Genomic DNA, 23,322 nt, shown 5'->3' with positions numbered 1-23,322 from the left:
TAAAATTTGTAATGAAACAAGTTACATGTGATTAAAGTGCATATTTCAGATTTTATTTAAGGTTATTTGTATAGATTTTAGTTTGACCATGTAGAAATTACAGCAGTTTTTATACATAGTCCTTTAGCAAGGTCGCTATTGCTACAGCTAGGTTATAGCTCTTGGTTATAGTCCTAAGGCTGTAGCTCGAATCCACAAGACACACACACACACACACACACACACACACACACACACACACACACACACACACACACACACACACACACACACACACACACACACACACACACACACCATTAGAGTGTATTCGATACCGAGTTTATTCAGTGGCAGCTCTGCCTTTTACAGTCAGCTCGGCCGCGTCACCACCAGGGAGTGGCTCGAGCGGGCTGGCTGCCGATTGGTCATCTCGGATGCCTGGGCCCCAATTGGGCCCCCTGCGATCCACTGGCGGTGATTGGCCAGTTTCACCACTCTGCCGGCAGCCTAGGAAATGCTTTGCCAGTCTCCGCATTTGACGGCCATTTCCTGATTCGGCCTGAGGCACGGTCCACTACACGACCCCCCAAAAACCGGCGATCGGGGCACTGTTTTTAGGAGACCAACCCCTGCACCGTGGGGTTGGGTGAGTGATGGGCTGGTCAAAGTCCAAGAAGGCTGGTTTCAACCGGTTGAGTGTGAAAGTAAGTCTCTTCCCTGCCGCCAATGTCCAAAACACAGGTGGAGCCATTGTATCTGATGACAAGGTATGACCTCTCGTGAAGCCACTAAAAGAGGTGGCTGGTGAGCCCCATGGCGAACAAACACATATTTACAGCAAGTTCTTTGGGACACAAGTGCAGGGTAAGCCGTAGGGTCGAGGTTTAGTGGGGGCCTGGGTGCCTAGGTGTTCGTGTAGTCGGGACAACGTAGTTGTCAGGGGCTCCCCTCCTCAGGAGCTGTCATGAATTTGCCCGGTATAACTAGGGGTGCGCCGTAGACCAACTCAGCAGAAGATGCCTCGAGGTCCTTCATGGGTGCGATGCGGATGCCAAACAGGACACAAGGGAGTTCATCAGCCCAGTTAGGTCTGGTAAACTGTGCAATTAAGGCTGCCTTAAGGGGTCTGTGGAACCTCTCCACCAATCCGTTGGCCTGTGGGTGATACGCCATGGTGTGGTGGAGTTGGGTACCCAGGGCATGGGCTCATGCAGCCCACAGACTGGAAGTGAATTGGGCCCCCATCTGATGCAAGGTGTTCGGGAACCCTGAAATGTGCCACCCAAGTGCTGAGTAAAGCCCGTGCGCAGGCTTCTGTGAAAGCCTCTGATAGTGGCACTGTCTCTGGTCATCAGGTCAACCATTGTGAGAAGGTAACGTGTGCCTTTGGATACGGGTAGGGGCCCCCACAATGTCAATGTGCATGTGGCTGAAATGACAACATGCTGGCTCAAATGTCTATGGTGGAGATTTGATAAGAGTCTGGATTTTGGAATGACTGGCCCACAGGGAAACATCTTTGAAAAGGCCGTGCCAGACATATCTGTTCGCCACCATTTTGACTGTAGTCCTGATGGTGGGGTGAGCCGAGTTGTGGACAAGAGTCAAAAACCTGTCTTTTCCATGCAGCCGGAATGACAGGGCGAGGTTTACCAATCGAGGTGTTACAGAGCAGCGTGCAATTGCCAGGGACGATCTGGATGCCCTCCAGTTGTAAGCCGGTGAGCACTGTCTGGTATGCTGGAATGTCAGGGTCTGCTTGCTGCGCATCAACCAGGGCTGTGTAGTCAATGCCAAAGGTAGGGTTGTGCACTGCCAAGATAGCCGGACGGGATAGGGCGTCGGCCACCACGTTGGATTTGCCGGGTATGTGTTCAACGAACGTTGTAAATTCGGAAAGGTAGGACAGATGCCTGGCTGACCATGGATTTGACACTTTACTGAAGGCAAAGGAAAGGGGGTTTGTGGTCAGTGTAAATTTTGAACTTCCTGTCCTCCAGGAAGTAATGACAGTGCCGAATTGCCAGGTATAAGGCTAACAGTTCTAAAAGGCACTGTACTTGAGCTCTGGTGGTCTGAGGTGTTTACTGAAAAAGGCCAGGGGTTGCCATTGTCCATTCACAATTGGCTCAAGTACACCCCTGTCCACTGAGCTGGAGGCGTCTGTCGTGAGGGTGGTTGGGCATCTGTCTGTGGGTTCACGAGGAGGGTGGCATTGGCTAGGGCATTTTTGGTGGCCTGGAAGGCCTCAGTCACCTCCTGGGTCCATTGTATGTGTTTAATGGGTCCTGTCATGAGGGGAAATAGTGGGCTCATGATGCGGGCCGCTGCAGGGATGAAGCGGTGATAAAAGTTGACCATACCTGCAAATTCTTGTAGTCCCTTCACCGATGATGGCATGGGGAAAGAACAAACAGCATCTACCTTAGTGGGTAATAGTCTGGCCCAGGAAGTCAATAGTCTCTTGGCCAAACTGACACTTGGCCAGGTTGATGGTTGGGCCAAAATTGCTCAGCCTGGAGAATAATTGTTTTAAGTGGGCAGTGTTCTTGGTGCGGGTGTGGCTGCCGATTAAAATGTCATCGAGGTAGACGAAGGCAAAATGCAGATCCCGGCCCACTGCATCCATCAGCCTCTGGAAAGTCTGAGTCGTGTTTTTTTAATTCGAAGGGCATGTGGAGAAATTCACACAATCCAAAGGGAGTTACAATGGCGGTTTTTGGGATATCTTTGGGGTATATCAGGATCTGGTGATAGCCCCTAATGAGGACAACCTTTGAGAATATCCATGCCCCTTGCAAGTTAGCGGTGAAGCTTTGGATATGGGGCACCAGATATCTGTCTGGAATGATGGCCTTGTTGAGGCAGCAGTAGTCTCTGCATGGCCTCCAACCACCCGCTGCCTTGGGGACCGTGCGGAGTAGGGAGGCCCAAGGACTATCAGAGCACTGCACAAGGCCTAGATCCTTCATCTTTTTAAACTCGTCCCTGGCTAGGTTGAGTTTCTCAGGGGGAGATGCTGTGCCCTGGCATGGAGGGGAGGGCCCTCTGTAACAATCAGGTGCCTTACCCCATGTTTGCTGAGAGAGGCAGCAAAAGGGAGAGCGTTGGAGAAGAGGCTTTGCCGGTGAACATGGAGCAGCCCCGTGAACAGCAGAAGCGATGAGCCGGCAGTGCTGCAAGTGGTTGTGGCTTTAGCAACATTGACGAGATCAGCATCAGTTATGTTGTGTTGGATTCTGTTGCAGGAGATGACCGGACAGAAGATGGCCATGGGCACCAGGTCAATGGCAATGAGCCTGGCAGAGTGGTGCAAAAGAAAAGGAAAAGGAGAAATGCAGTAGTTATTGGGGACTCCATTGTCAGGGGAACAGACAGAAAGTTCTGTGAGGCAGATAAGTATACACGCATAGTGTGCTACCTCCCTGGTGCAAGGGTACGAGATATCACAAATCGGGTCCAAAATATTCTGAGAGGAGAGGGAGAGCAGCCTGATGTCTTGGTACATGTGGGTACAAACGACATTGACAAGAAAAGGGAGGAGGTAATGAAAAGGGGTTACAGTGAGCTGGGATGAAAGCTGAAAGACAGGAACGCTAGGGTGGTGATCTCGGGATTACTTCCTGTTCCAAATGCAAGTGATGAAAAGAATGTAAGGATACAAATACAAGGGCCTGATAATCTACATCCTAGGGTACTTAAGGAAGTGGCCATTAAAGCAGATGCTTTAAGAATTATTTTCCAGAACTCAATAGACTCGGTACCCATGGATTGGAGGGTAGCTAATGTTACCCCACTATTTAAAAAGGGGGATAGAGAAAAAGCGGGGAATTATAGGCTGGTGAGCCTTACATCAGTAGTGGGCAAAATGATGGAATCCATTATTAAGGATGTAATAGCGGAGCATATGACTAGCAGAGAAGGGATCGGACAGAGTCAACATGGATTTACAAAAGGTAAATCGTGCTCAACAAATCTATTGGAATTCTTTGAGATGTTGACAGGTAAAATAGATGGGGGAGAGCCAGTGGATGTGGTGTACCTGGACTTCCAAAAGGCCTTCGATAAGGTCCCACATAAACGACTGGCTTACAAAATCAAGGCTCATGGGATTGGGGGCAAAGTATTGATGTGGATTGAGAACTGGCTGGCAGGTAGAAGACAGAGAGTTGGGATAAATGGCTCGTTTTTTGAGTGGCAGGCGGTAACCAGTGGGGTGCCACAGGGATCTGTACTGGGACCCCAGCTGTTCACAATTTACATTAATGATCTGGATGAGGGGATTGGATGTAATATCTCCAAATTTGCAGATGACACTAAGCTAGGAGGGGTTGTGTGCACGGAAGAGGGGGTCAGGAAGCTCCAGTGTGATTTGGATAAATTGAGGGACTGGACAGATACATGGCAAATGCACTACAATGTGGATAAATGTGAGGTTATCCACTTTGGTAATACAAACCGGAGGGCAGATTACTATTTGAATGGCAATAGATTAAGAGATGGGGAAGTAGAGAGAGACCTAGGGGTACTTGTACACCAGTCTCTGAAGGCGAGCATGCAGGTACAGCAGGCGGTTAAAAAGGCAAATGGTATGATGGCCTTCATATCAAGAGGGTTTGAGTATAGGAACAAGGATACCTTACTGCAGCTGTACAGGGCCTTGGTGAAACCCCACCTGGAGTATTGTGTGCAGTTTTGGTCACCTTATCTAAGGAAGGATGTTCTTGCAATGGAGGGAGTGCAGAGGCGATTCACCAGGCTGATACCTGGAATGGCAGGAATGACTTATGAGGAAAGATTGCGCAAATTGGGATTGTACTCCCTGGAGTTTAGAAGATTGAGAGGGGATCTCCTAGAGACGTATAAAATTCTGGCAGGACTGGACAGAGTGGATGCAGATGGGATGTTTCCAATGATGGAAAAATCCAGAACCCGGGGCCATGGTTTGAGGATAATAGGCAAACCAGTTAGGACCGAGATGAGGAGGAATTTCTTTACCCAGAGGGTGGTGAATCTGTGGAATTCATTGCCACAGAGGGCAGTAGAGGCAGGTTCATTAAATATATTTAAGAGGGAATTAGATCTATTTCTTCAGTATAAGGGTATTAAAGGTTACGGAGAGAAGGCGGGGACGGGGTACTGAACTTTAAGATCAGCCATGATCTCGTTGAATGGCGGAGCAGGCTCGAAGGGTCGAATGACCTACTCCTGCTCCTATCTTCTATGTTTCTATATTTCTATGATTGATGGCCATTCAACAATTTTCCAGTATTGAGCTTTGGACGACTCCTTTGTTGCTTTAGAGGCATGTTTGGAATCATTGTCTTGCTGTAGAATGAAGCACCATCCTATGAATTTGGAGGCATTTGCTCGAACTTGAGCAGATAAGATGTTTCTATGCACCTCAGAATTCAATTTGCTACTGTCATCAGCAGTTACATCATCAATGAAGATGAGTGCACCATACATGCTTGTGGCAGCCATACATGCCCAGACCATAACACCCCCATCACCATGTTTCAAAGATGAGATGGTATGCTTTGGATCATGGACAGTTCCTTTATGCCCCCTGTCATCACTCTGATACAGGTTAATCTTGGTCTCATCTGTCCAAAAGACCATTTTCCAGAATTCTGCAAGTTCTGGAAATTCTGCAAGTTCTGCATATGTCACATAATGGATCCACACCCCTCATAATTTTGTATGCCTCTATCAAATCTCCCCTTGTTCTTTAAAGGTCCAGGGAGTAAAGTCTTAATCTCTTTAACATTCCTTGTAACTCAGTTCAAGTCCCAGCAACATACAAGTAAATCCTCTCTGCACTCTTTCAATCTTATTGATATCTTTCCTGTAGTTAGGTGACCAAAACTGCAAACAATACTCCTAATTTGGCCTCAGCAATGTCTTTTATACTTTACCATAGCATCCCAACTCCTATACTCAATAATTTGATTTATGAAAGCCAATGTGCCAAAAGGTCTCTTTACAACCCTATCTACCTGTGACGCCACTTTCAAAGAATTGTGTCCTTGTATTTCCAGATCCTTATGTTCTACTGCACTCCTCAGAGCTCTACCATTCACTAATTTCTATTCAGGAATATTGCTATTTCTTCCTTAATGAGAGCATCAAACATTTTCCCAACTATGGACATTAAGCTAACTGGCCCATAGTTATCTATATTTTGTACAACTCCTTTGTAAAAACGAAAAGTGGCAGAACATTTCCTGTCTTCTAATTCGTTGTACCTCCTAGAGTCTACAGAATTTTGGTATTTTTTTCTATTTAGGAGAATCCTAGCGAAGATTTTGCCTGCAATGGAGAGCAGCGTGATTCCCCTGTAGTTTGAGCAGTCTGATTTCTCGCCTTTGTTTTTGTACAGGGTGATGATGATGGCATCACGAAGGTCCTGAGGCAGTTTTCCTTGGTCCCGACAAAGCTTGAAAAACTCATGCAGTTTGACGTGCAGAGTTTTGCCGCCAGCCTTCCAGACCTCTGGGGGGGATTCCATCCATACCTGCTGCTTTGCCACTTTTCAGTTGTTCAATTGCCTTATACGTCTCTTCCCGGGTGAGGACCTCATCCAGCTCTAGCCTTAGGGGCTGTTGAGGGAGCTGGAGCAGGGCGGAATCTTGGACTGAGCGGTTGGCACTGAAAAGAGATTGGGGTTGAGGATGGAGATCTTGTTGCTGAGGAGGACTTTGCCGTCTGAGCTGCGCAGCGGGCTTTGGACCACAAATGCATCTGGTATAACCTCTGCCATTTCTTTCAATGCCCTAGGATGCACTCTTATCAGGATCAGGGGAGTTATCTCCATTCAGGCCCACTGGTATATCTAGCACTACCTCTTCAATGATGGTGCTTGCATCGAGGTTCTCACCCACCACCTCCTTAACATCTCTCTTTACCCGTTTGGCCCACGTCTTCCACTGTGAACACGGTCACAAAATAGCTGTTTAGGCCCTCGGCCATTTCTGCATTACAGTACCCATCATTAATTTCCCCTTCTCATCCTTTAAGAAGTGTATGTTTACTTTAGACATTTATGAAACCTTTCACCATCTTTATATTCTGAACTAGTTTACTTTCAGAATCCATCTTTATTCCTTTCTTAGTATTTTTTGTCACTTCTCAAAAACTATTCTAATCGTTTCTCACTTTTCTTGGTCACTTTGGATTTATTAGCTTTTAATTCGATGCTTTCCTTTATTTCCCTAATTAGTTACAGGAGACTATTCCTACCCTGGTCTTTAATTGGAATACATTTTTGTTGAGTACTGTGAAAAATCTCTTTTAAAGACCTCCATTGCTCCACAATATAGCCTGGGTTCCCTGTCTATGGTAGCCAACTCCTCACATCCTGTTGTAGTAGGGCTCAGTCCCAAAATGTTGGTTACCTTCTACTTCCTAAGGGTGCTACGTGAGCTGCTGAGTTTCTTCTGAACTTGTGTGTATTGCACTTGTTTTGGACCTTATTTTCTCTTACTAGAAATTCAATATATTGGATTCATTCTTTCCAAGAGGATCCCCAACTATGAGATCATTAATTTTATCTGACTCATTACCCAGGACAGGATCCAAGATAGTATGATCTCTTGTAGGTTTTGTTACATGTTATTCAAGAAAACTATCATGGATACTTTAGCTTCAATGAACATCGAAACATCAAATTGAATACCCTTTGTCCAAGAAAACCTTGCAATAATTTATTGACGAAAATATTTCAAGCCTTCCACACAAATTTCTTTTGAAGTGCACCCATTCCGTTAAATTACTTTTGTATGATGACCAGAATATGACTGAAGCTATTTAAGAATGATATTAATCCTCTTCTTTCATTAATACCATGGGATTTTAAGTATTTCCTATGCATATGGAAAAGATCATTAATTTTTGAACAAGTTGTGCAGATTGCAGGATATGATATTACCAAATGCAAAGGCAGTATTATTCAAATTCCAAAGAAATTTATCACACTGAGATCAGAATAACAAAATTTCCTCAAAAACAATAATGTTTGGAAAAAGAAAGGCTAGCAAGCTGGAATCCCTCATCTCCTAAAGGGAAAAAAAACTATCACGCATGAAGAATGCAAATCTTTGCTGAGAATCTGTTAACTAATAAACATGCTTGTTATATACAAAAATAGCTCAAGGAAAATTTGAATTCCAAGTGCTCAGATTCAATGTAATTCAAATAACTTACCCGATTCACAGACAATTGATCCTGGCTTCAACTCAAGATTCATGATGATCAGGGAGATATCGGTAGAATAGAGGATCTGGGTCCGGTGAGGAAGAGTCACTGTCCAGAGCTCTGGAGTTGGATGAAGTATATACACCCAACCTCCTTTGCTGCACGTAATCCTAGATCCATATTTCTTTCCAATGAGATCTGTTGAATGCTTGATGGCTCCATATTTAGTCTGTGTTGCACCACCTTGCTGAACTTTAATCGCAAACATAGAGTCATGACCCAGGAAGACAATGGCAGTGTCGCCACTCTCAATTACATCTTTATACTCCACAAAACTCATTTTGAGAAGAGGATGCAGAAACTTTAACAATCTAGAGAACAAAGAATAAACAAGTTAAATGTTTTTGTTTGACATAACCAAATTTAGCAATGGTTCTTACTATTCCACCAGGATATAAGCTTGTGAATGGGTCCAGTATAAAGGGCTACCTATTTAGCACTGTACTTTTTCAAAGGCTTGAGAGTAGACGCTTCACTTAGTTTGAGAATGAAGCATGCACTTAAGGAACACACTACTGATCATTTTTGATTTGCAAGGGAAGCTGTGTAATTAGCCTAACCTGTAGTCACCACTGAAAAAGGAAGTGGAAAGGGGGTAAATGTACAAGTGTGCTCCTCTACTCCCAATCTATGTTACCAAATCTTCCACCTCATTGCTTGAAGTAAAAAGGAGGAAATATGATCAACTGTTGTCCTAGAATTTCCAAACAGAAAAGCAACCAGGACGCTGGCACTCATGCGTAAGGGAGAAATGAATAATGAAATCCAGAAGTTATTGACAGTTTGTGCTTTTTCATACAGTTCACTGTTGTAATTTTCACTGAGAAAATCAATAGTGTTAGTGAATTGATAAAAAATTACAATATAGTCTTACTACAAAAATCAATGAAAATTATTTTCTTAATCAAGTGATTTTAAATCCAAATAAAACCAACCCATAATAATTACTGAACCCATCCTTTGTATTTTAATTGATTTGATAATAACACATAGGAGCAGAAATACACTATTCAGTGCATCGAGTCTGCCCCACCTTTAATCATGAGCTGATCCATTTTCCCACTCAGTCCCACTATCTGGCCTTCTCCCCATATCTTTGATGTCCTGCTAATCAAGAATCTCTCAATCTCTGCCTTAAATACCCCAATGGCCTGGTCTCTACAACTGCCTATGGCAACAAATTCCACAGATTTATCACATTCTGGCTGAAGAAATTCCTACACCTCTCTGTTCTAAGCAATCCTGAAAAAGTGTCCTCTTGTCTTGGATTCTCTTACCATGGGAAATAACTTTTCTTCATCTACTCTGTCCATGCCTTTCCACATTCAAGATGCTTCAATGAGATTCCCCCCTCATTCTCCTAAATGCCAAAGAGCTGTCAAGCGCTCCTCATATGATCACCTTTCATTCCTGGAATTATCCTTGTGAACTTCCTCTGAATACTCTCCAACATCTGCTTTCCTCTCTTAAATGAGGAGCCTAAACTGCTTACAATACTCCAAGTGAGGACATCCCAGTGCCTTATCAAGATTCAACCTCACATCCCTACTCCTATATTCTATTCCTCTTGATATGAAACCCAGCATTGCATTTGCCTTCTTAACCACCAACTCAACATGCAAGTTTATCTTGAGGCTATCCTGCAAGAGGACTCCCATCTGGGTATTTTCAATTTTCTCCCCATTTAAAAAAATAGTATTTTTTTTAATCACAGAGCATGTATGTAAATTTTCTGATATTATATTTAATCTGCCACTTCTTTCCCCATCCTCCAAATTTGTCTAACTCCTTCTACATCCTACCTGTTGCCTCAACACTACCTGCTCCTCCACCTACCTTTGTATCATCTGCAAACAGCCACAAAGCCACTCATTCCATAATCAAAATCATTAATATTCAACATTTGCAAAGCGTTTTTGTTTATATTTCATCTATCCATAAAATGTCACCACCACTCTCCCTGATTCTTAATGCTATTTAAGAACTTTTCCTAGCAGTTCTGTTTGAGCGCATGCACTATGTCCTTTGGAAATACACGCCCTTCATCATCGGCAAGTACTATCTGTCTCCAGAGCCAATACATTAAAGAAAAATAGATAAGGGTGGCAAGATTAGCACACCATTATTACAGCACCAGTAACCCGGGATCAAATCCACAGCTATCTGTAAGGAATTTGTACGTTCTCCCTGTTTCTGTGTGGGCTTCCTCCAGGTGCTCCAGCTTCCTCCTTTCAAAGATGTAGAGGGTTAGTCCATTAATTGGGCAATGGGTATATTTGGGCAGCATGGACTAGTGGGCCAGAAGGGCCTGTTACCATCTTGTATCTCTAAATTCAGAAAAAAAATCCAAAATAGCAGGAGAACATCAAGTGAGAATTATGAACTTTGCAAAAATACTTTTTAATTGCCTCAGGTGCATTTGTGAATGGAAATATCAGCCTACATAACTACAATACAGGAGGGCTACAATGCCAGAACAAAGAGTGTTATTAAATAGTCCACTGAACACCTATTTTTTGTTTGGTAAAGACAAAAGAAACTTTGACAAGAGTTTTAGGGCTTATTAACATAGTTTATATCCTCTAGTCTAAACAACACACATTAATGTTTATGTATAAAGAAAATCAAGCAACTTTGATAAGCTTCCACATTTGCCCAATATGGCCACTCCTTCAAATCTAACGAGGTCAAAGTACGAATCTGAAAATAGTGTAACAATTGAAACAAAACTCAATCTAGCAGGTACATTGAATTATGCAGCTTGTTCTCTGGAGTTCTCAAATAACCTTGACCTAATTAGAGTAGCTCATCACTAACTTGTTTCTCTCTCCTTGATATGGGGCTGGTTTTAAAAAAGGTAGATTTCAGCAGGGAAACTATTGTATTACTCGAGGATGGGGGGGAAGGTAATACAAAATTCAGCTTATCTGAATTCTTCCATACCCTTTCTCCACCCAGTGCTGATGCAATCATGTAATTACACACTTCAACTTACTATTCCAAAGCAAATTAAAAACTGAAACTCCTACCTTGCCCTCTGCTGAGATAAAATAACTTGAGACAGATCAGAAACTAAATGTGACCTTTCTTATCTTTATGACTCAACTGTTCATTGCACAAACTAAATCAGTCATCAAGAAAGCAGAAGCACAATTTAATAGCACAATCTTTCTTGCTAGCAATGCTCCAGTAGCTCAACTGGACTTTGCTTTAGTCAGATAAAAGAAATGAACTATCAACTAGACATCGCAATTAGGCAAAATCTGGAAAAATTGCACTTTGCAGGTGAAAGCTGATGCTCAAATTATTTTAAAGGTAGTCTCAAATACACAAATGACTGCAAACTTTTATTATAACTTAGAACATAATTGCTGTTGTAATGAACATGTTAACAATGAACTTTCCACTTCATTTTCTATCACAACAGGAAACAAGAGCCAAGTGTTTTTAATCAGCTTGGGAAGCTCTATTCCAGTATCAAATGCACTTGAAACATTCATTAAGACCATTAGTAGACAGACCATGATGTAACAGTCACATTATGGCAGTTGTGTTTGTCTCTGGTATAAAACATGCATTACATCTATTCCTTCAAACCAAGGACTAATTTCAGAGCCCCTTATTGCAAAGCATGAGGTGCAGCTGAATTCTATGGTCCAGTGAATGAATTACCTGTGCAGAATTTTAATTTAAAAATTGAACAAAAAAACTAAGGTTCACCAATTTTTTTTTAAAATGATGCAAAAGTTTTCAAGCACATAATTCTATTCCAAATGTATGCCCTGGAAAATTTCTCTAAAGGGTTATAATGCAATAAATAATAATGCTGTGGAAAATATAAATATCTTTTTCTCTTATACACGAAATTACTCATCAAAAATCATCTCATCTACACCTATAAGCTATTCATTCAATTAGCAATACGGAAGAGCAAAACTGAACTGCGAAATGCCGCATTCATGAAACACTGTCTATAGCACTGGCAATTTTTCTTTGAAATGTTATGCAAGATACTAGAGGTCATATTAATTGCTGCATTTGGTTTACCCATATTGAATCATAACTACTATCAGAATTCAGATGCTCAATGCCCAACGCTGATTAAGTTCAGCTTTATTTAACTCAAATTTATTTTCTGAGGACTTTTGCAAGGTTAGAATGAAAAAGCAGAAGCACATTTCTAATGGGGTTACTAATATTTTTTCTAAAATTGCAAGCTTGGTGCAAAGAACTCAAACTAATTTTGTGTGGATTGTTATCCCATTTATTTTCATTTATTCTTATAATTAACCTTACAGAAAAAAGGTGTCAGGTGTCAAATAATCTCATTACAATTTCCAGGAAATAAACTGAAAGAAAAATAAGCCAAGAAAGTAATGACACATGATGAATATAATTAAATGAGTGGAATCTAATATCCTGCAAGTATATGGGAATTCAACTGTATGCAGTACACTCTAGAAAGAAAAACATTTGCTGCTTGTGAATATGCCCTATTCAAGCTGCTGTGCTTAAATTATTCTGCACCCAGGACAAAGTATTCCATGCCAGATCATCAGAGATGTCCACCTTCATCTTCCAAAAAAAAAATGCGACTTCTCCTTGACCACAACCAACTTGATCCTCCCTCACATATTCTCCATTACCTGCACATCTGCCCTGCCCCCTCCACCCCCACACACAGCAAGGACAGGATTTCCCTCACTCTCACCTACCACCCCACCAGCTTCTGCATCCACCATATCATCCTCCGCCATTTCCGCCACCAACTATGTTATCCCACCACCGCTTGCGCTACATCTTCTCCCTCGCCCCAAGTAGTCCTTCCCGGTGAAGCAACACTTCATTTGCGATTTTCTTGTGAATCTGCAGGGGTCATTTCCTGCATCCAGTGCTCCCGTGTGGTCTCCTCTACATTAGAGAGACTGGACAAAGATTGGGAGATCTTTTCTTTGAGTACCTCAGCTGTATCCACTGCAATTGTATGGATCTCCCCACGGTCATCCACTTCAATTTCCCGCCCCATTCACTTGCCGACATGTCGTTCACTGGCATACTGAGACAAACCACAAAATGGAGGAACAACACCTCATATTCTGTATGGGCACTCTCCAACTGGATGGCATTAACATAGACTTCTCCAATTCCTTTTAACCGCACCTGCCTCCATCTTTCCTTATTTCTCCTTTCCTTTCACTCTCTCTCCCCTTTGCTGTCTCTTTACACAGAGCCAAAAACAACCCCACCCCCGCAATCAATTCTCATCTCTCTCCTGTCCTCTTATATCAAATAGAAAACCTTTTGTCTGCATTCCTCCCCCTCCCATTATTCCATTTTCACCAGTATTTTAATATACCTTGATGAAGGGCTCAAGATTGAAACATCAGTAACATATCTTTATCTCCTATGGATGCCATGAGACCTGCTGAGTTTCTCCAGCATTTGTGTTTTTACTGCAATTGCAGTGTCTGCAGACTTTTGTGTTTGACTTAACTAATTTTGACATCTTAGAACTATATTGTCCATCTTTAAACTCTATATACTCACCTTTTTATTGTTGGTGACAGTTCCGTAAGCTTTTCAACCAGGAATGAATCAATATCCTGCAATATTTGGTGCCTTGCAGGATTTTGTTTGGAAGAGTTGGGTTACGTAGTTTTTGATTAGAAACATTATTTAATCCAAAATACCTTCTTTTGACAAGAGTAAATTGTGCAAATATTAATGAGAGTTCTTTATGCCAGCCAGTCAATTTTAATGAAGCATTGAATTTTGCTGTGTTTTGTTTAAAAAAATATTGGTCATCTTCATATTCTTTCCAAGACTCTCACCTTCAATACAATTGTATAGCAATTGACAAATGGTGTCAAGTCGACAATATTTAACAAATCTTGATTTTCTGTGGCTTGACCACATCATATAAACCTTAAAAAAAAGTACAAGATTCACTGAAAAATCTATTTGAATTTCAAACTCTATAAATGAGTTACCAGTCCTCATTGCATTATATTTTAAAAGACAACTGCTAATGCCAAATACTATTTGGAGGGTAATCTGGTTAAGGGTAATCTGGTTAAGGGTAATCTGCAGGCCAACAGTTTTCCATAACTTGATAGAGAGCTCAAGCTGGAATGGCGGTAATGTATCTTTATCTTTGCTCTATAAAGTACACTCTTTGACCTGGTGAGTTTCTCCAGAATTGTGTTTTTTCTTGGTTAGTTATCAGTACTTGTTCCATCTTCTAAAACTGGCTTTAAGTTCATAAACCAGAAGCATTGAGCTATCTACCCTCAATTAATATTCTTCACAACTAAATTTAAAGTACCAAGACAGCATCAACTATGACTGTACAACTAATCTAGTACTTGGAGCTGCTAGTTTTGTTCTAGAGATGAATGATTCATCTGACTTCACAAAGCCTTGCCAAAAGCACAAAGCATGAGTGTGATGTTCAAACTCTAATATTACTTAAAAAGCTCAATAGTAATAAATATATAGCCGTCTGCATACCACCAAATATTTTAAGCAACTGTTTTCTCCAGCCCTGTCATACCTCAGCTGTAGTGTTAATGATCTACAGGATTTATTGCAGTAGCTCAAAAGCTGCCTCAGCACATCTCCTACATCACCTAACAATAGGGGAATGGGGAAAGGCAGCAGATACATGGGAACACCATTTCCAAGCAGTGGAAATCCTCACTGTAATGTATATCCTCACTGGGGATATACATTACCTCAATATCCTGGAACTTGCGACCCAACAGCATCTTTAATTTCAACATCCTGAATGTAGCAACTGAGGAAGGGTAGCTCAACAACAACTTCTCAAGAATACCCTATGGAAAATATGGTGCCCATGCTTACAAAATGCGGGTAAGGAATTTTAAGAATTTGGATAGTTTAAATTATTTACCTTTGTTAAATAGGATTAAATTTGATTTGAATCAATGGAAAGATTTACCATTGACGTTATTTGGCCGAGTAAACTGTGTTGAAATGAATATCTATCCACGTATTCAATATTTGTTTCCATGTTTGGTACTGGGAAATTTTTCAAAGAATCGAATAAGGCGGTACGTTTTTTTTTTAGGGAAAGGTAAATTATCAAGAGTATCGAAGCAAAAGTTGATGTGGTCATATGAATTGGGAGGTCTTATCACATTTTCAAAATTATTATCAGGCAGCACAATTGAAGTTTATTAGGAGATTGTTTGATATTGACCAACCACCAATGTGGGCATATGTGGAGATGGATCAGATACATGAAAAGTCATTACATAATTTTATATATAAATGGAATTTATCGCTTTTGCAAACATATAAAGTACCAGTCTTAATTCATTTATTTAAAATATGGAACAAGTGGAATCAGTCTATAGGTTCGAAAGAAACATGTTCAATTAAAACTCTGCTATATCAAAATCAATTGATTCCTTTTTCAATGCATAATCCTTATTTGAAGGAGTGGGACTTAAAAGGTTTGATATTAATTGAAGATTGTTTTGAGGCAGGTTTATTTCTTTCATTTGATAGACTTATCAAACACGTTACTTGCTTATTATCAAATACGAGATATTTTAATTAATAGGTTTGGTGGAGACTGGATATTACCAAGGCAATTGAAGTTTGAAATGCAGCTTTTGGATAAGGGAAAGAAAGGGTTTGTTTCAGAGATGTATTTGTTATTACAATCAAAAATGAAAAAGTCTGGAGTGTTGAGAGTAAGAGATAAATGGGAACAGGAGTTAGTTATGGTTATTCCTGATGAAGTATGGTCTAATTTATGTCTACATAGTGTTCTTTGGCTTGGCTTCGCAGACGAAGATTTATGGAGGGGGTAAATGTCCACGTCAGCTGCAGGCTCGTTTGTGGCTGACAAGTCCGATGCGGGACAGGCAGACACGGTTGCAGCGGTTGCAGGGGAAAATTGGTTGGTTGGGGTTGGGTGTTGGGTTTTTCCTTCTTTGCCTTTTGTCAGTGAGGTGGGCTCTGCGGTCTTCTTCAAAGGAGGTTGCTGCCCGCCAAACTGTGAGGCGCCAAGATGCACGGTTTGAGGCGATATCAGCCCACTGGCGGTGGTCAATGTGGCAGGCACCAAGAGATTTCTTTAGGCAGTCCTTGTACCTTTTCTTTGGTGCACCTCTGTCACGGTGGCCGTGGAGAGCTCGCCATATAACACGATCTTGGGAAGGCGATGGTCCTCCATTCTGGAGACGTGATCCACCCAGCGCAGCTGGATCTTCAGCAGCGTGGACTTGATGCTGTCGACCTCTGCCATCTCGAGTACTTCGATGTTGGAGATGAAGTCGCTCCAATGAATGTTGAGGATGGAGCGGAGACAACGCTGGTGGAAGCGTTCTAGGAGCCGTAGGTGATGCCGGTAGAGGACCCATGATTCGGAGCCGAACAGGAGTGTGGGTATGACAACGGCTCTGTATACGCTTATCTTTGTGAGGTTTTTCAGTTGGTTGTTTTTCCAGACTCTTTTGTGTAGTCTTCCAAAGGCGCTATTTGCCTTGGCGAGTCTGTTGTCTATCTCGTTGTCGATCCTTGCATCTGATGAAATGGTGCAGCCGAGATAGGTAAACTGGTTGACCGTTTTGAGTTTTGTGCGCCCGATGGAGATGTGGGGGGGCTGGTAGTCATGGTGGGGAGCTGGCTGATGGAGGACCTCAGTTTTCTTCAGGCTGACTTCCAGGCCAAACATTTTGGCAGTTTCCGCAAAACAGGACGTCAAGCGCTGAAGAGCTGGCTCTGAATGGGCAACTAAAGCGGCATCGTATGCAAAGAGTAGTTCACGGACAAGTTTCTCTTGTGTCTTGGTGTGAGCTTGCAGGCGCCTCAGATTGAAGAGACTGCCATCCGTGCGGTACCGGATGTAAACAGCGTCTTCATTGTTGAGGTCTTTCATGGCTTGGTTCAGCATCATGCTGAAGAAGATTGAAAAGAGGGTTGGAGCGAGAACACAGCCTTGCTTCACGCCATTGTTAATGGAGAAAGGTTCAGAGAGCTCATTGCTGTATCTGACCCGACCTTGTTGGTTTTCGTGCAGTTGGATAACCATGTTGAGGAACTTTGGGGGGCATCCGATGCGCTCTAGTATTTGCCAAAGCCCTTTCCTGCTCACGGTGTCGAAGGCTTTGGTGAGGTCAATAAAGGTGATGTAGAGTCCTTTGTTTTGTTCTCTGCACTTTTCTTGGAGCTGTCTGAGTGCAAAGACCATGTCAGTAGTTCCTCTGTTTGCGCGAAAGCCGCACTGTGATTCTGGGAGAATATTCTCGGCAACACTAGGTATTATTCTATTTAGGAGAATCCTAGCGAAGATTTTGCCTGCAATGGAGAGCAGCGTGATTCCCCTGTAGTTTGAGCAGTCTGATTTCTCGCCTTTGTTTTTGTACAGGGTGATGATGGTGGTATCACGAAGGTCCTGAGGCAGTTTTCCTTGGTCCCAACAAAGCTTGAAAAACTCATGCAGTTTGACATGCAGAGTTTTGCCACCAGCCTTCCAGACCTCTGGGGGGATTCCATCCATACCTGCTGCTTTGCCACTTTTCAGTTGTTCGATTGCCTTATAGGTCTCATCCTGGGTGAGGACCTCATCCAGCTCTAGCCTTAGGGGCTGTTGAGGGAGCTGGAGCAGGGCGGAATCTTGGATGGAGGATGGATATCACATACATATATACCATATGTATTGGAGTTGAATTTGGAATATTGTAAATGTTTATTTTCTGTGGTTTTAAAATTTAAATAAAGTATATATAAAAAGAAATACTAACTGTCCTTCAGAGGGGAAACTTAAATCATAATGATTAAATCACAAAGAGCTTGAATCCCACAAACATTTGAATCTCATGCCCTGGGTCACAGGATCAAAACTTTAGATTAAATATTTAAATAATTGGATGCAATACAACTTTTATTAACCAAAAGGGAGTACTGGACCCAACTTTCTACTGTATAAAGGACTCAGTAATGCAAGTCATTGCAGGTGAACAGAGAATGGTACTGATTTATCATCATCCAACTCACACAAAATATGAAAATGAAGAATGAAATGATAAATGCTTTTATTGTAGAACAGTTTGTTGCAATGAGACTACCCTGAGGACTGCAAGACTTTGTGCAGAGAAAGCAAAAACTACATTGATAAGATTAATAAAAATAGGTGCTAATAAATTGTAAATGTATTATGTTTCAGAACTGGAAACACCATCACATTAAGTGAAACAAAAGAAAAACCTCACACTATGGAACAAATGATGGGTAACTTTCCTGCAAGAATCCAGAAGCTAGCTGATAACCATGATAACCATGGATTGTTCAACATTGTCAAGAATCTGTCTCAAGCAGCTATGATCCGCCCAACAGAACTCATCAAGAACATCATGTCCTTAACTCCATTCCATATTATAGTTCCACTGCACACATCCAGCCCAGAAAAAGGCCATCCAAAAGTAGAAAATAATCAGCAGATCAAAGCACTGCCAAAATATTAAAATGCAGTGAGAAGTACTTCTGTTGTAAATTCATGACTCATGCCTCTCATCGGGGAAGAGGAGACTATGCTGGGAGAGATCCTGGATGCCATAATTATGACCCTTTTCGTGAAAGGGTTATGCACATTTCAGGTGCTAATTGAAATGATGTCATGAAATGAATGGACTGGAGACACTGGCTGTTGAAAGCTCTTTGCAAGGGTTTTGACAGAGTGCACAGAATGGTCACTCCTGGGTTCTTGTTTCCCTAAAAACAACAGATGGGAGCAGAAAACTGACTCATATTGTTTGGTGGAGAAGGAGGGCGTTTTGCATGTGAGAGAAAGAAGGACATGTGGCTGGCAGTTTGAAATCTCAGATGGAGAGAAAGTCATAGCTGAAACGAGCAGGAGAAGCCGGTTGGAACTGAAACAAACTCGAGAGCGGCAGATGGCTGGAAGTGCTATCTGTCTGATGTTTCTTTTGGAATAAGTGGAACAGAAAGGAACTCTGTAGTAGCCTGAAAGAAAGAGGTTATCATCTGGAGAACCCTGATGGGACAAGTTTCATCAGCAAGACATCGAGGTGACTAATGGTGGTACCTCAGTTGTGGAAATCCTGGAACAACAAATCTCTCTCTGCAAACCTACAAAGAACCTTCCTGAGTGGTAAACATTTACCTTTCGAGCACCAAAGCCTGGTGAACTTTATGCATGTTAAATTCTGTGCACAGTATAAGAATTGCCTGCAACCAGAGAACTTGGAAGAATAAGAAGTGAGATTAACTGTGAACCAAAGAACTTTTCTTAAATTTACACACACATTACATACACGTGTGCTTAGAATTAGAAGTGGGTTAAGTTGAATTAAGTAAGTTGATAGAGATAAGTTAAAGTTTGATTCTGTTTTCATGTTTAAAGATAATTTAAAACAACTTTTGTTTAAGTAACTACTTGTCTTGATGAATGTCTATTCCTGCTGGGTTTTGGGGTCCTTTGGGCTCGTAACACCGGAGTGAAATTATGTTATATGACACCAGCATTGAGCAGATTTTGCTTTCACACTTGCCATTTTAAAAGCCAATTAGCGTTTGATTCCTGGGATCACTGGCAAGTGTGAAAGGGGCTTCTGTGATGTCTGCCATAGAGAGAAAAATGTTGCATGTGTACTCCTTAACTGCCTCCTTCCACGAACCAAGGAGCTCCACACAGCTGTGATTGGATTCTGTCCATCAATAGGCATGAAGGACATGATCTTCATCATTAAAGCAAATCCAACAAAAACATAGGGAGCTGTTACTGAGCAACTGTGATCCCCGACTTTGTGGATGTTTCAGAGAGCAAGACAAAATCACCACAAAACACTGAAGTTCCATACCTTCTCACCATAATATCTTCCAGGTCCATACACAAATAAGAAAACTAATACAAGTGCCTTATCCCAGCTCAACAATAAGGCTCTGACAATTTTCATTGAGCTTAGATATGCAAGCCAAACATCATGCTCATGCCAGACCCTCCCGAAACAATTATTTTAATCCACTCCAATTCCATGGATGATTAACTCAATTGAAAATGTGTTTGGATTGTTCCACAGTTTGTAACTGACCTCTATGTGCACTGGTCAGAGAAACTCAAAGGGCTTTTGAGTTTATTCATTTATTCACCCAGTCTTGTTACCTTCAGGGACCTTGATTTGCACAGGATAGGTAGACTAACGTCATGTGAGATCTTTACCCTTGTTGACCAATGGATAGAAATACACAAACTAGGAAGTCATATTAAAAATGTGCATTGCATTAGATAGGGCACAGAATTAGGAGGTTGAGAATATTTTTTTAAGCAAGGATATTTGGGGAGGGAATCAGGCACTCACTACCCAAACAGTGGCTAAAACAAAAAAGCTCAACATGTTAAAAAGTTGTTGGATAAGTACTTGATTTTTTAATAAGCTAATAGATGACAGACCAAGACCAGGGAAGTAAAATAAATCTGGTGGGTTTTTTTTTTGGACCTCTATTTTCGAAGAATAAAAGCTCTAGTTACAGGATTTGAGCCTTTTATGTATAATATTAAGAAATGTGATTCATTTAAAAATGACAACACTATCATGGATCAAAAGGTCTCTTAGTTTTCAATCTTGATTCATATGCAAAATAATTATAGATGACCAATTCTATCAACTGAATCACCACAATAGAAAGAACACTCATTTCTGAATCAGAAGGTTGTGGCTTTAACTCCCACTCCAAATACTAGAGGAGATCATCAAAAATGATACTCCAATACACTTAGGAGAAGTAAGAAGCCATCTTGCAATTGACATGCTGCAATGAAGCCTTATCTGATCTCCCAAGTAGACATGAAAGATCTCATTAGGATGCATCAAACAATTGCTTAGGAGCTATTCCTAATGCCCCTCAATCAGTTTCTGCCCAAGACAGAATAATGTGGTCATTACTAGACTGCAGTTTGCAGAGAATTCCATATGCGCTAATGGAAAAAGTAGTCTGTCCATGTCGACAGAATGTCAAGCATCATCTTGCTGAGCACTGGCACACCTTAGGGATGTGTACTCAGTGCGCTCCTGTTCACACTACAAACCCACGACTGCAGTGCCAGATCCAGCTCCAACAATGTCATCAAGTTTGCAGATGACACAACAGTACTTGGCCTCATCACCAACAACGATGAGTTGCACTACAGAGAAGAGGTGGAAAATTTTGTGATATAGTGCAAGAGTAACAATCTGAGTCTCAACGTGGACAAGACAAAAAAGATGATTGTGGATTTCAGGAAGACCAGGAACGACAACCCTCCACTCCACATCAGTGACTCAGTAGTGGAGAGAATGGAGAACACCTAGTTCCTTGGAGTTCACTTAACCAGTGATCTATCGTGGATACACAACTTCTCCTCACTTGTCAGGAAGGAACAACAACAACTGCACTTCCTGACAAGACTGAAGCAGGCAAGGCTGGAGGCCACCATTATGTCAACTTTCTGTAGGAGCTTTATTGAGAGCATCCTGACTGGCTGCTTCACAGTGTGGTACAGTTGTTGCAGAGAAATGGACTGGAGGTCAATCCACATGACCACAAGAGTGGCAGAGAGGATCACTGGAGCCTCCTTCCCCCCACCTCATCAACATAATCTACCGGGATTGTTGTCTGAAGAGGGTGTGCAAAATCATTGAGGATTCCTTCCACTCTACACACAGTATCTTTCAGCTGCTCTTGTCTGGAAAGAGATACAGGAGTATCAGAGCCAGCACCACCAGGCTGAAGAACAGCTTCTTCCCACTGGCAGTGAGAATGCCAAATGACCAAAGGTACTGAGCACACTATCTGAGACTCTCATATCACGAAACAATATTTATTTATTTGTTGATTTGAATACTTGTCTTGCATATATATTGTTTGTCTGTATGTGTATTATGTCTAGTTGTGTTTTGCACTGACGACCGAAGAATGCAATTAGATGAAAATGAACTTGACTTGCAAAAATACTGCTGCATTTCTTATATTAAAAACCTTCAATTATTCTTCATACTGTTTGATGTGAATAATTTTTGAAAGTCTTATTAGGATCCCTTTTCCTCTGATTCTTTCCAACTACTTTTTCGCTCAGTTTATTGTACTTCCCAATGTTTTATAAAGTTAATACTGTAACCTTCCTGCTCTTGTATTCAATGTCCTATCTAAAGACAGCCATCTTAGTTGTGTTATCTACCTGGGCTGCCACCTTCAATGATCTTTGGACTTGCACGCCAAGGTCTCTCTGTTCCTTAATACAGCCGCACAGAGTTATGATCATCCAACCTTTGGACTCCTGTACACAACAATGAGCTTCCATGATATTATTTAATTTAAAAAACCAATGTATATGTTTGTTCTATGAGCGGCAGATCTCTCTTTCTCTCCACTTTTAGTAATTGTTCTTTCTTTTCAGGCTGGTGCGCTTTTGATAACATTTCATGGACAAATGGTTATCAGTGTGATTTTTGTGCATTTTCCAATTTATGACAAAATATGGCCATCAGTTAAAAAAAATCAATTTGTTACCTATACAAAGTCTGTTCTCCAGATGAACCCACTAATCATGATGTATGTCCTAGCCTCTTTAGTACTCTAAAAATATAATTTCACATTTATCAGTGTTATAGACAATAGACAATTTTCAACCAATTTCACCAACACATCAGTATCACCTTATAACCCAAGACTCCCCCCATGGTCATCAACTCCACTAATCCTGGTATCAACTACTAATTTACTGAACCTGCCTTCTTCATCCATGTACACATACAAATTATTTGCATTAATTAGCAATAACAACGGTCCCAAATACCAAACCCTGTGGAACATCACTAATCACAGGCATCTACTGACAAAACAGCCTTTTCTCACAGGTGCAGAAAGGGAGGATGTTGTGGAGGCAGTGCCTACTGAGTCAGTGTGTGTGTGTGAAAGTCAGAAACAGGAAGGGAGCGATCACTATAAAGGGAGTAGTTCACAGGCCCCTAAAGAGCCCTTGGGACACTGAGGAACAGCCAAGTAGGCATATTTTGGAATGGTGCAGAAATAACAGTGTTATTATGGGAGACTTCA

At 41.6% G+C, this 23,322-nt stretch overlaps 1 protein-coding gene across 1 annotated transcript in view; it reads right to left on the bottom strand.

The window, feature by feature from the left end:
- The window catches only part of trmt61a (tRNA methyltransferase 61A), a 50,771-nt gene that overhangs the window by 23,991 nt on the left and 3,458 nt on the right, over positions 1-23,322 (bottom strand). The window contains exon 2 of the mRNA XM_069916500.1: positions 8,188-8,549. Within this exon, the coding sequence (XP_069772601.1) occupies positions 8,188-8,518 (331 nt within the window). The 5' untranslated portion in view covers positions 8,519-8,549. The remainder of the gene's footprint in view (positions 1-8,187; positions 8,550-23,322) is intronic.

This window comes from Narcine bancroftii, chromosome 2 (genome assembly GCF_036971445.1).
Source record: "Narcine bancroftii isolate sNarBan1 chromosome 2, sNarBan1.hap1, whole genome shotgun sequence".
NCBI classification, from domain to species: Eukaryota; Metazoa; Chordata; class Chondrichthyes; order Torpediniformes; family Narcinidae; genus Narcine; species Narcine bancroftii.
The sequence above is the reverse complement of the archived record's forward strand: the minus strand, read 5'-3'. Positions and strand labels throughout refer to the sequence as shown.